Source organism: Silurus meridionalis, chromosome 29 (assembly GCF_014805685.1).
Source record: "Silurus meridionalis isolate SWU-2019-XX chromosome 29, ASM1480568v1, whole genome shotgun sequence".
NCBI lineage: Eukaryota > Metazoa > Chordata > Actinopteri > Siluriformes > Siluridae > Silurus > Silurus meridionalis.
This window is the reverse complement of record NC_060912.1, coordinates 11488658-11503634: the sequence shown is the minus strand read 5'-3', so window position 1 is coordinate 11503634 and position 14977 is coordinate 11488658. Positions and strand designations below refer to the sequence as shown.

At 39.9% G+C, this 14977-nt stretch overlaps 1 protein-coding gene across 7 annotated transcripts in view; it reads right to left on the bottom strand.

Annotated features, from left to right (window-relative positions):
• The window catches only part of sema4ab (sema domain, immunoglobulin domain (Ig), transmembrane domain (TM) and short cytoplasmic domain, (semaphorin) 4Ab), a 33510-nt gene that overhangs the window by 13219 nt on the left and 5314 nt on the right, over nt 1–14977 (bottom strand). For 2 of the 7 annotated variants that reach the window (XM_046843766.1, XM_046843765.1), the window contains exon 2: nt 2983–3263. In XM_046843766.1, coding sequence (XP_046699722.1) covers nt 2983–3085 — 103 coding nt within the window. In that variant the 5' untranslated portion in view covers nt 3086–3263. Of the gene's footprint in view, nt 1–2982; nt 3264–6581; nt 6992–7149; nt 7167–7198; nt 7237–14471; nt 14748–14800 lie in introns of those variants that run through there. The other 5 variants (XM_046843768.1, XM_046843767.1, XM_046843771.1 and 2 more) reach the window with 5 other exon arrangements.

Here is a 14977-nt window from a genome sequence, read left to right as displayed (position 1 = left end):
CACATAAATGTACAACCCAAAAAAAGATCATCTCCTGCGATAGAGCTCCAACTCTATTAAACAGCTTTGAGATGAATGCGAACTCTGACTGCACGCCAGACCTCCTCACCTTCTCACCTACATCAGTACCTGACTTTACTAACAGCCGTCTAGCTGAACCAAATCTCACAAATCTCCAACAAATCTAGAGGAACATCCTCCCAGAAGAAAGAGTGGAGCTTATTATAAGTGGGAACTAAATGTGAAATGAGATGTTTAAATCTAATGCAGAGGTGTGCACAAGCCATATATATCAACAGATAGATGGATAAATGGATGAATAGATATACTGTAGAATAATAGATGGATGGACAGATAAGTAGATGAATGGATATACTGTAGACCAATGGATCAATGGAAGGATTAATGTATAGATGCATAGATGGTTGGATAAATGGATGGACAGATAAGTGGATAAATTGATATAATATAGACTGACAGATGGATTACTGGATGAATGAAAATACTGTAGACTGATGGATGGATGGATGGATGGATGGATGGATGGATGGATGAAAGAATGGATATACTGTAGACTGATGGATGGATGGATGGATGGATGGATGGATGGATGGATGGATGGATGAATAAATAAATAAAAGAATGGATATACTGTAGACTGATGGATGGATGGATGGATGGATGGATGGATGGATGGATGGATGGATGGATATACTGTAGACTGATGGATGGATGGATAAATAATTAAATGAAAGAATGGATATACTGTTGGATGGATAGATAGATGGATGGATGAATGGATGGATGGATGACCAGAAAAAAATGACACCCATTGTACCATTCTGAGAGCTGTGAGGATTAGAAGATGCTACTGGATGATGGTATTGATGTTTGTATAAAACACTGTGTTCTTCAGGATCGAAGGATTTGAGTGAAAAAACCCAAAGGAAAATCGTTTCGGCACCTTGGAGAACTTCAGTGTTCCTCACAGACTGAAAGGAAATCATATTAAAAGTACATGTGGAAGTCAGATCCACAGCGGCGCTGTAACGTGACCTGACCCTCGGCGTCTGTGATCTGTGACGCTGCACAAAAACACGGTTTGTTTCATCGCACCATCAAAGAGTCGTTTAGTTCTGCTGAATATCATTTACATCCAAACACCAGCGTTCACAAGCAGCACCTGATCTACAGGAATTATATTAACTCCATCAAATTATTTAGATTTTTTTTAATTTCTTCAAAATAACTGCAGATCTTTTTAATTTATAAACTTTTTTTTCATGTACATAAAAGTGTACATTAATTGTACATTCATTTATTTTTATTTTAGATTTATTTTATATATTTTATATTTATTTCCAAAACTCTTGACAGCTCAAACTAAACTATAATAATAATAATAATAATAATAATAATAATAATAATAATAATTCGATATTGAACTGAATTCTGGATTGACCAGAAGAGGAATGAGTTTATAAGTTTATAAGTTTATGAGTTTATGAGTTTATGAGTTTATAAGTTTATGAGTTTATGAGTTGAATTCAGACGCAACACAATGTGTGCTTTTACAAATTCTAATTTTGACACAACATTTCTTATAAACAAGAAGTTCAGACAAAGATCCTCTCACTTCTTTTTCTCAGGATGACTACAATGGGTGATAAAGCTCCGAGAAATGCAACCTTCTGTTCCACCTTCCACTTTCTGACTTTCCACCTTCTACCCTTCTAACCTTCTACCTTAAATATTCCACCCTCCACCTTCAACACATTACTGTCTACCTTCCACCTTCTACCTTCCTCATACAAAGAGACATTTTACACACTGACTGTTAGAGAACAATGGGACACTAATAAACACCTCGCTGAGCTCCATGGAGCAGTTCTGCATGTGGGGAACTCATCTGGTGAAGACGGAGATTTTAATAAACGGCTCGAGGCACAAGATTCATTAGAAGATATGTTTAAATGAGAAACAGCACCAGGAGTCCAACCTGTTATTTTTGTCTGTTTGTCTGTTTGTCTGTTTGTCTATCTATCTATCTATCTATCTATCTATCTATCTATCTATCTATCTATCTATCTATCTATCTATCTATCTATCAGGTGTTAGAGACAGAAAGACTGCTGTATCTCTGATCAGCAGTATGAGACGGCGTGTACACTATTGTTATAGACAAGATAACTTGCATAAGCGCATAAATACAAGCGCATAAATACACACGCAAACACACACACACACACACACACACACACACACACACACACACACACACACACACACTCTGTAACAGGTTTGTTAATCAATACACAGAATTGTTCAACCATCCAGAAAACTAACATTAACCTTGAGCTCCCGTCACACACACACACACACACACACACACACACTCACACACTCACACACTCTCAATCCAAACTACAGAACGGAAGAGAAAATAAATGTATGTATGTATTTATTTATTAATAAAGACGGCCATCTAATATATTAGAGATACGCAGTATATAATGCACACTAAAGAGTCTGACTCTCGCCACGCTGTCCGTCCGTCCGTCTATCTATCCATACATCCATCCATCCATCCATCCATCCATCCATCCATCCATCTATCTATCCCTCTCACATCATATTTTCTCATTTCCCAAATATGCATCAATATATATGAAATCCCTCTCATTTCCCTATCGGTCTATTTATCGATCCACCTATCCATCTATTCATCTATCTATCTGTCTATCTGTCTATCTCTCCGTCTCTCATGTGATCTGTATGATAGTTGACACTTTCTCACCGTTTCATTTCTGGTTATAAAGCAGCAGCTGTACAGTGAATATAACAGTGTTGATAAACTGCTCCTGTTTTACTTCTGTGTTCCGATTAGGACGAGATGCTGCTGAAGATGATGGAGATGATGGTGGGTCACATGACTACATGAGGTCGTTATGTGAATTTGTAGAAGAACAGAAACACTCTTACCGAGAGGAAAGGTGAGGCGAGGGACGGCGTGAGCGTGAGCGCTGCTGATGAAGAGGAAGAAGATGATGGACGCAGTGAGGAACAAAGGCTGTACGGATGCCATTCTGCCCGGAGGCGGTGAAGACAAGGATGAAGGATTAGATGAGGCAGAGGAGGAGGTAGAGCAGGTGCACAGAGCTATCTGAGAGCGCTGGTCTTCAAACCTCTGTTTTGTTCTGCAAGCGTCTGAGTGGAGCTCGCGCGCCGCTCGCACGGCCCACAGGAAGTCAGAGCAGTCATGTCTGTTTATGGGAAGACGAGAAGCGGTGTTAATTTCACAATAAAAAAGAGGCCACGAGGCAGTCGGTGTTTCCTTCTGTCTGCACTTACTTCCTCTTTCAGAATGAAGAAGGAGCTGCTGCAGATCTTTAAGCACATTTTTTATTATTTAACACTGCATGTTTATATTTTATTATATTCAAGATAAAATGACAATTTTACTTTATACAGTACAGACCAAAAGTTTGGACACACCTTCTCATTCAAAGAGTTTTCTTTATTTTCATGACTATGAAAATTGTAGATTCACACTGAAGGCATCAAGGGCTATTTGACCAAGAAGGAGAGTGATGGGGTGCTGCGCCAGATGACCTGGCCTCCACAGTCACCGGACCTGAACCCAATCGAGATGGTTTAGGGGTGAGCTGGACCGCAGAGTGAAGGCAAAAGGGCCAACAAGTGCCAAGCATCTCTCGGGGAACTCCTTCAAGACTGTTGGAAGACCATTTCAGGTGACTACCTCTTGAAGCTCATCAAGAGAATGCCAAGAGTGTGCAAAGCAGTAATCAAAGCAAAAGGTGGCTACTTTGAAGAACCTAGAATATGACATTTTTCAGTTGTTTCACACTTTTTTGTTATGTATATAATTCCATATATAATTCCACATGTGTTAATTCATAGTTTTGATGCCTTCAGTGTGAATCTACAATTTTCATAGTCATGAAAATAAAGAAAACTAAACTAATAAAGAAATGAGAAGGTGTGCGTTGTGAACAAAATATCATATCACGATTCTTACACACAGGATACACAAGTCCACTGACAAACTAGCAACTGAACAGCATAATGTTTTACTTATTGTGTGCAAAAGTGTGAAAAAAAGGCTATTTTTTATATATAAAAATAGGAGAGGAAAAATTTACAAAAAAATATAATTAAAAAGGAGCTAAAAATATTGTAGTTTGTATTGGTAAAGAGAATTTTGAAATTCAGGGCAAAATGTTGACAAAACAAAAATGAAACAAAAACGAAAAAGAAATTTAGGAATTTTAAATTGACAAAAAAGGAAGCAAAAAAAAAAAAAAAAAGAAGAAATAAAATTTTAAAATACTACTGATTTTAAAAAATGTGAAAAAATTCATTCATAAAAAGAAGAGAAAAAAATAAATAAATAAAGTAATAAATATTATTACTAAATATCGATAGTAATAAATATATAAATAATTTTTTTAAGTCAAAAATAAATGTGTATGTTTTTCTTTTATCATTTAAAATACTAATTCAAAAAACAATTCGCACCAAATCAGCTAATTCGTAAATAGAAAAAAGAAAACTGTATCTGATTAAAAATTTTAAATAAATCATAAAAAGAGGAGAAAATGTAAAAAAATTATAATAATAAAAAAGTAAAGAAGAAATGTTTATTAAGTATTTTATTTTATCATTTAAAAAATACTAACTAGAAAAACCGACACCTCAAATCAGCTGCTTTCTCACGCTATATAATATAATAAACCCATGACATGTTGGAGGATGTTTCAGATAAATGTACCGTCACGTCATAATCACGATACAGATGTTTCGCCATCACATCCCTCCTGCCAAACCCACGGTTTTATTCTTTAACATGCGACACCCGGTGTGTGTGTGTGTGTGTGTGTGTGTGTGTGTGTGTGTGTGTGTGAGAGAGGGAGAACTTGGGTGTATCTGTCTCGAGACAGAAGCAGAGCTCTTACAACAAATAAAGGAATTTAGTGCAAAAATACCAGTATTTGTAAAAGCTTTAGATCAGAGAGCTTAACTGTTCCTCCTGGTTATTCCATGTAGAAGAAACACCTTACAGCTGCATGAGTCACACACACACACACACACACACACACACACACACACACACACGAGTACACAGCTGTTAAGCAACTGAGTGCATCATTGCATGACACCGGTGTGGGTCACTGTCTAAAAAAGTGCACAATGTTGTGAAATAGTGACTAAACTCAACTCTATACAAATCACTGATCCTTAATTTACACGTATATGAGCAGGTGTGAGGTGTTCCAGGAAGTTGGAGCATGATGCAGAGGTGAAGAACATCCTGATGTGTAATGGAAAGCACTATAATGGTGTAAGTCCTCAGACCCAGCTGTGGATCATCACCTTCTACCATGGACACTTCCCATGATAGAGTTTCATTCCGAGAGATTCATCGTTTTTAACATATTTGTGTCTGCAAAATCTGATTTCTTTCTCTCAGCACTGCTGCTGCTACGTGAAGACGACGTGTCACAACACTACAGAGAATCACATAGAATACAGATTAACATGGCAGAGGTAGAGCTGTAACTTCCTGCACACACAACAGGAAAAGAACATCTGGTTTTATTTCATCTTTGAAGCATTATAAAGGCGTGTTTGTGAAAAGGGTCAGACGTTGGAAGTCAGAAGGCACTTCAGTAAAGTGATCATTTGCTGTATGTCTGAACCAGTTACAGTTTCTGTAACATTAAATTTCATAGAATCATATTTTTTTCCATTGAATCGCATCGAAATCGTATCGCACTGCATGGTAGTACAGTCGTATTGTATCGCATCGGTAGCTGCTTCATATGTATCTTTAATGTATCGTATGCATCGAGATGCGAATCACATCTGAGATCGAAGACAGACTCCAAATAAAGTGTAACTTCTTCCCAGAAGAAAGAGTGGAGATTAAGACCAGCAAAAGGAGACTCAAAAAGACACACATGATCTCACGCCCAGGTGTCCACATACATTTGGCATGTGTATAGAGAAATATTCTGTGAATAAACGGAGGTGTGTGTGTGTGTGTGTGTGTGTGTGATTCTCCTTCCTCTCATGCGGTTTATAAAGAGTGTGTTTCTTCTGACTCAGCTTTACAGAGTGTGTTTTTACAGCTGCCACGGCCGGCATTCTCATATATTCATATACTGTGTGTGTGTGTGTGTGTGTGTGTGTGTGCGTGTGCGCGCGAGTTTCCGAAGAATTCCGCTGATCGTTTCCCACCTCACTCGAGCGTTTTTTTTTTTTCCACGGACGTTTTTATTTTCCCCCCACATTCCCAACACTTTTGAACTGTTTCAACAGCTGGGTATAAAATCTAAACTAAAACTCTATGTATATACACACACACACACACACACTCACACACACACACATACACACACACACACACAGTTCAGTTAGTAGCAAAACTTGAATAGCTTGGTATTAGTGAAACAAAAACATTTGCTAATACCGTATTATTGTTTCCTTGTTTGTCAATGAAAGGCACGCAAAAACACAAACACACACACTCTCAAAAACACAAACACACACACACCTACCTCACCATCCATTAGTGTCCTTCATATTACATAAATCACAATTCTCACTCTGCACACTCTCCCAAGCAGGTTTTGGTCAGAAGGTGAAATTGATGGAAGGGGTCTCCAGTCCCAGGGTCAGATTTCCATCCCAGGAAAAAAAACTTGCAGATTACTGAAGACCTTAGAAAAGAACCTTCTCGGGAACTACTCAGCTGATGATGGTTTTCCCTCGATGTTAAAACCCCGGAGTGATTGACGTACGCAGATCACGTCGATTTTTTCAAGGAAGCCTCAACCCCATACTACGAACACTGGAAATGACACATTGTTATTGCGTCCCTCTCCAGGTGAAGACACCTCACGTCTACCTGACGTGCCTGTGCACGTCTGTCCCACGCACCACCCCGACACCCCGACTCTGTTATTTACCTCCGAGCAGTGATCTGCTCCACGGCCAGAAGACAAGGCCATACAAGCAGCCTGTACAATCAACAAACATGCAGCAACCAGCAGCTTTCTGTAATAACAGCTGTACCTCACACACACACACACACACACACACACACACACACACACACACACCTACCTGTGTGAGGATTACATCCAGTAAAAAAAACAGCTCACAGCTCTCTTACCTCCATGTGTGTGTGAGTGTATATAATACCACAGCATCCTTGCGCTCTCTCTCTCTCTCTCTCACTCACACTCACACACACACACTGGATCAGGTTAAGGTGTGTTTACAAGGAACACGAAAAGCACTCAGATCAGGACTAGGCAGGACTAAAGCTGTTTATTCTTCAGCTCTTTGTGTCCATTTTCTTGCCAAACACGAACAAATCTAACTGTCAGGAGACTTCATAAAGCCTTCATTACTCTGTACTGTCTTATACATGTGTACTGAATACTGAGGTAAAAAACTCTGAGGTAAAAAACACACATAAATGGGCCATTATTTCAATTTTGATGTCGCTGTAATGCCCTAATGCAAAATTACGTTTTGTTTTCTACATAAGATACTGTACTGAATATGAAATAAATAAGCATCTATCTATCTATCCATCCATCTATCTATCCATCCATCCATTCCTCCGTCCATCCGTCCATTCATCCATCCATCCATCCCACTAAGCTGCCACTTTTGGACCACCTGAGCAAAGGCCCTTAACTCTGAGTGCATCAGAGGCACTGAAACTAAAACCCACCACTGTGGAATTGCTGGAATATGTAAAGTAAGAATTTCAATGTGCTGCAAGTATAAAGCACCTTTACCTTAAATATATATGTGTGTGTATGTATACACATATATATATATATACACAGTACAGTACTGTAAACTGCTTTGTGTTGCTAAATTATGTACAGTTATTTGTTAAATTATTAAGAAATAACAGTATTATACCCTATAGTGATCACACTTTAAGACTCCTGGGTCATCAGAACACATCTTCATCACAAGTCTACCTGTAGTTTATATAATATTGCCTGTCAAAGGGTATAAACATCAAAACTTTCATGGTTTTTAAAGAGACACACATGCATGTTCCTTTTGTTTACACATAATAAACGGTCATTTACAGGCTTTAAAGCATCAAGCTGTCACTTTATGGAGTAACAGTAGGTTTGGATGAAATACATGTAGCAGCAGAATGTGACGTTCCGCTTCACACGTTTCTGTTTGTATCTGGAAAACATGCTAACATACTGCATACATGCAGGTTAAACATAGATTAGCTGGTGAAAGGAATGGTTAGGGAGGATTTTTAGTGGAAATAAAATAGGACATCTGGACATTTATAGATTTGATTGGTTAAAGGAAATAGCGTTACATTACAGAGTTTGTTGCATAGAAACAGAAGAAACATGCAAAAACTCATAAAAGACTTGACAAGTTGTTTTGCACACTGTACACAGCCACTGTATAGCTACACAATATAAATATTAATAGTTAATATTATAATTTTTTCAAAAGATATTCTGCAGTATACACCAGTGGAACTGGACGTTTTTTAGTACCTATAAATAAAGACTACTAGTACGGACTTAAAATGTCCAGGAATTAACCAATCCTTAAAAACCACCCCCTTCAAAAAAAGAAAAAAAGAACAAATCAGATCTCCTTTTTCAGTGTGATTACTTTTTAGGACAACTTTTGATTGAAAGCTCAGTTGGTATATTTATCATGTAGGTGATTAAAAGCAATGCAGAGATAAACACTACCTGTAGTTTGGTTTAGTTGCGGTCAGCAGCACACAATCTTCTGTGTGTTTAACAGGAGTTTTGAATGTGTGTGTGTGTGTGTGTGTGTGTGTGTGTGTGTGTGTGTGAACATTATGGCTTATGTTGTAATAAGTGGCAGAATAAACACAATTGAATGAAATAAACACAAGTCTGGCGTCAGTGGCCTGAAAATGAGGAAACGTCCTCCCGAGCACTAGACGAATGTAAACATGCAACTCTTCAGCACTCCTTCAGGCTTTCTCAGAATCGCTAACTAATAAAATACTCTGTCAACAAACTTCTCCTGAAATGTTAAGTTTTAGTCGCCTCAGGATATGTGCAATCATCAGGCATAAACCAGGATTAGAGCTGTTGTTTTGGTCCCCAAAATCCATGATGAAGTTTTGAGTTGGAAAAAAACTAATCTTAAAATGAAAAAAAAAAGGATTTTTTTTTTTTTTTTTTTCATTTTAAGATTAGTTTTTTTCCAACTCAAAACTTCATCATGGATTTTGGGGACTTCATCATGGATTTTGTTTTTAAATAAATTATTATTATTATTATTATTATATTTAATAAAAAAGTATTTGATAATTTTTTTGTGTCTTTTTTAAAGAATTCAAACACAATCAAATATAGTTATTTGACCAGTAAAAACTAATTTTATAAACTGGTCACACATTTTATTTTTATTAACAGCATTGGTTCCCTATTAATTACTGCTATGGATTACTCCAGATCTATGACATCTAATACGGCACCCAAATCAGTTCTATACTAAAATTCTGCATCTAACTGCTGTTACTGTTGATGCAGCAGAGCTTTAGAGCTTTAGTATGTAGAGCTCTTTTAGCTTCACCTCTTTATTAGCTTTCATGATGAGCTCGTCATTTTTCTAATGATCACAAACCGGTCGAGTCGTGCTTCATCGTCGCCATAGCCGAGGGTTGGTGAATCGGGACAGCTTCTGATTAATGAGGTCTGATTGGAGTGTATAATTTAGAGTTGAACAATATCAGTAATGATATCCTGAAAAATCACAGTCATTACACTATATTTTGTATATCAAATTATTTGTATTTAATATACACAGCAGCACAACAGGACGTTTGTTAGTACCCTTAAAACAGTTTGTTAATATGTGTATTATTACCTTAATACAAACATAAGGGTTACAGCTACACCGTGACGAATGTTGAGACACAAATGGTCTTAATGTAAACGTTCAAACCAACAGAACTCCTTAATCCCCGTACGCTCAGTGTTTACACCAAACACACACCTACAAGGACGTCTTCCAAAGACTTATTTTTTCCACACAGAGTCACTGGTGTCATCAAGTAAAAACCCAGAGCTGACACTCACTGTCAAAGTGTTTCTAATAAATGGGGGTGCAGAAGCCTTTCACTTCTGCCTCTTCTTCACATCCTGTTCTCGTTTCCACTAAAAGGAAGATGTGAACCTGAGAGCGCATTGTGTTCACGTGCACTAAACATCATAGCATTCCTGTGCTGGAATTATGGCAAATATGTTTCAAGAAGTGAGAAATCATCTTTTTTTTTTACCATACATGCGTATGTGCACATTAGGGCTGCAAGATATCAAGGAGGAAAAAGTGTTGTAAAATAATGTGATATAAGGTAAGAAGAAGAAAGATACTTTACGCTTATCACAGATCATTTACAGCAGACAGCATATGCCAGTGATGTCAGGAAGCTGGGGTCAGCCATGATACAGGAGCAGAAAGGGTTAAGGGTCTTGCTCAGGGGCCCCAAAAGCTTCTACCTCCCCAATAATGCTATACAAGTATAAAATCATTTACAAGTTATTTTTACTGAATGGACAAAAGCATTGGGACACCTGAGTTTTCCAGCCATAGGTGGTTCATCTCAAACTTTTGGAGACACACAATTGTGTAGGACGTCTTTGGATGCCGTAGCATGAAAATTTTCGCTGCACTTGAACTGTTCCAGGATGACAATGCCCCTGTGCAGAAAGCAAGCTCCATGAAGATCTGCGTTTCATGGGATGCATTTGGTGGAAGATCTCCTGCTATAAATCCTATTAAACAATGAATGTGAAGGATGACTGCACCCCCTTGTAACTGAATGAAATCTCCACAAAAAACTGGTGGAACATCTTCCCAGAAGAGTGGCGGTTACTCTAAGAGCGAATGGAGACAGAATGCGGAAGGTTGTTCATCATGAAAACGTCGGGTTTTCAGAGTACATCACAGACTTTTATGTCACTTTCACGCCCTCTCTTGTGTGAGGAGTGAAGTGAAGCTCTGACAGCTCGAGTAAGTAATTAGTTTTACAGCCTGCTATGCATTTATTCCCTTCTCAAACTCTGCAAATATCCATATTTGTAGCTCAAATAATCTCAATTCAGGTAATTGATGATAAGCATTGTTTTGTTTGCAGAGAATTTCACAGAGCAGAACCTTCTGATGTTCCTCCTGATTTAAACATTCTTTCCAGAGCTGAGAGATGAGAAGGATTACATAATAGCAGGCCTGTTCGTCTTGTCTTGTTGATCGTTTTGCTCTGACACACAGCTCCAGGCAATCAGCCAGTTACACAGTTACACATGTACAACCAACACACACACACACACACACACACACACACACACACACACACACTGTTAACCGTCAACTCTCAGTGAAATCCACGTTCACTCCTCTGTGTGTGTGTGTGTGTGTGTGTGTGTGTGTGTGTGTGTGCAATGACAGGAACTGCATGCTCTTCAACACTCGTGCAAAGAAACAGATTAAACAGAATGACCCAAAGTTGCGAGTATTTTGCATAACTGAGGGGAGGAAGGTTGAGAGTGGGCTTGGACTTTCCTACCCTGCTGTTAAAACCATCAGCATGGTGTAAAGCGAGTTCACAGAAAGGTTGAGATATCAGTCGAGCAGAATGTATAAAGCAGCAGAGCAGTGGGCAGGTCAGAGAAGAGCCTCACTTGAACCCTGTGTGAGAGGTGAGGGCAGGGAGCCGTTAGTAACATCGGGTGTGACGGGTGTTTTCACTCGGAGGTGCGGCTCTTGTCTTTCGGCACTCTTTAAAAACGCACATAATAATAATAAGCAAATCTGAAACATTTACAATGCATGCACACACACACACACACACACACACACACACACACACACACACAATGTCTTCTTTTTTTCAAAGAAAAATATACTGTCTTGATATTCTAACTTTTCCAATGCTACCACACACTCTGACCAAACCCACTCTCACCAAACCCCTCACACTGACCAAACCACCTTACACCAAACCCCTCACACTGACCAAACCCCTCACACTGACCAAACCCACTTACACCAAACCCCTCACACTGACCAAACCCCTCACACTGACCAAACCCACTTACACCAAACCCCTCACACTGACCAAACCCCTCACACTGACCAAACCCACTTACATCAAACCCTCACTCTGACCAAACCCCTCACACTGACCAAACCCCTTACACCAAACCCCTCACACTGACCAAACCCCTCACACTGACCAAACCCCTTACACCAAACCCCTCACACTGACCAAACCCCTCACACTGACCAAACTCCCTTACACCAAACCCCTCACACTGACCAAACCCCTCACACTGACCAAACCCCTTACACCAAACCTCACACTGACCAAACACTGACTAAACCCTCACACTGATCAAACTCCTCACACTGACCAAACTCCCTTACACCAAACCCTCACACTGACCAAACCCCCTCACACTGACCAAACCCCCTTACACCAAACCCTCACACTGACCAAACACTGACTAAACCCTCACACTGATCAAACTCCTCACACTAACCAAACTATTTACACTGACCAAACTCAATCACATCAATAAAAAGCCTCATGCTGACTAAATGTGTTATATAACAATCACACCCTCACACTGAGTAAACCTTCACACAAAGCTATTTATTATAATATTTATTATATTTATTCTCCAATCCCTAATGGAGTCTTTAGTGTGATCCATTTGGAACACAGCCAGAATGTCATTAATAGGAGACTCCATAGACCCTCTAACAGAGTAATCTCCACAATTTAAACGTCAAGTTTATTTCACAAGACAACTATGAGAGAGAAAAGAGGAAGAGAGGGAAGAGGGAGTTTTACGATTGAGAGAGCAAAGAAAGTATCTTGGGAAGGGAGGGGCTGCAAGAAAAATAATCTGTCCTCTGACAAATATCTCTATTTCACACGAGCATGCAAAGCTTCACCACCACTGGGCGTTTCAGCGCGAGTAACGAGAAAGTGGGGAAGGGGGGAAAAGAGGGCAGGGTCCTGAGGTTCTGGGACGTGTCCCAAATTCAATGGAGTGCAAAATCAAAGCGAGAAGATTATGTGTGGAACATGTTCCAGCAGAAAGCACGTGGACACCAAACAGTTCGGAGATTCTGGCAGAACATAAAATGTGGTGGTCTGAGAGAAAGCAGCTGAATCGAAAAGAGGGAAAAAAAAGGAGTGCGTCAGAACAAGGATCACAGCAGTCATCTCCTACACTCTGTATACGTTCTTCACACTCTGTATGTGCCTCACGCTCAGCACGTTCCTCACATGCTCCTTCAAATCACCTAGTAAATGTTTATACTCATTGTACTACTATTACATCATCATCTGAAACAGTTCAACTTACAGGATCCATCAACAAATCCAGGCTCCTCACACTGGCCACAACACACACACACACACACACACACACACACACACACACACCCCATCACATTCACTATGATCCCTATGATGAACCATACAAAGTGCCAGAAATTCCAATCTGCTGCTGGTATTTTTTTTTGCGTCAGAATATATCCAAAGGTTTCTACACCCCTGACTTTTACACCCTCAGTTCTTGCTGAACATTCCAGAACAAGCTCCACTGTTCTCTCCCCGATTTCACAATGTGGTGGTGTGGATTAGTGATTCAGCTAAATGACTGAGATCTCAAAGAGTCTTCAGTTTCAGTTCATCCGAAAGGTGTTCAGTGGGATTGATGTCAGTAAGGGGGTTCTCTGTACAGGGCACTCGAGTTCTTCCACTCCAACCTTTACATCGACAACAATGTCTTCATGGAGACCATCGTCATTCTGAAGAAGTGTTTTGGAATCTTAGTTCTCAAAGAAATTATAATTGTAACACCAACCAAACCCAAACCCCCTCACACTGAACAAACCCCTTACACTGAACAGACCCCCTCACACTGAACAGACCCCCTCACACTGATCAAACCACCTCACACTGACCAAACCACCTCACACTGATCAAACCCCCTCACACTGACCAAACCCCCTCACACTGACCAAACCCCCTCACAGTGATAAAAACCCCTCACACTGACCAAACCACCTCGCACTGATCAAACCTCCTCACAGTAACCAAACCCCCTCACACTGATAAAAACCCTCTCACAGTAACCAAACCCCCTCACACTGACCAAATCCCCTCACACTGACAAAAAACCCTCACACTGACCAAACCCCCTCACACTGACCAAATCCCCTCACACTGACAAAAACCCCTCACACTGACAAAACCCCCTCACACTGACCAAACCCCCTCACAATCTCAATTCGGTAAGTGTCCAGAGACCTCCAAGTTAGTTCATAGGTGCACATATTTTTGGCTGTAATCTCTTTTTTTAATGCTAATATAGCAAATTAATCACCTTCAAACATCATCCTGTTGTTGATTGTATTCCCGCTCATCCTGCACTTCCTGCAGCATTACTGCTCATTGTGAAAACCTTCATCCTGGTGTGCACAACGCACTGGATGTAAACGTCGTGGTGAACCGACTCTAATTGTTGTTTAGTCGTCACGGTTACGCCGTGTGTTCGAGCAGGTCGGTCCTGAACCTGAGATTTCTACCGCAACAAAAGCCAAAAGAGGTAACAAAAGGCATAACAAGCTTCAGAACCTCTCCTTCTCCTTTTCTCTCCTCTAACATGAAACACTGCGTCTTTTCTTCTAACCGGGTGTGAACAGTGCTACTCACCCTCGGCTCTACCTTTCTGAGCTCAGCTTCCGTTCACTCTTTCAACCCTGGGTTTCCTCCTCACGCAAGGTTAATCCAGGCCAAGCTGCTGCACCACACACACACACACACACACACACACACACACACACATTCCAGCTCCGCCTTGTCTGAAATACTTGTTAATAATCAGTAAAC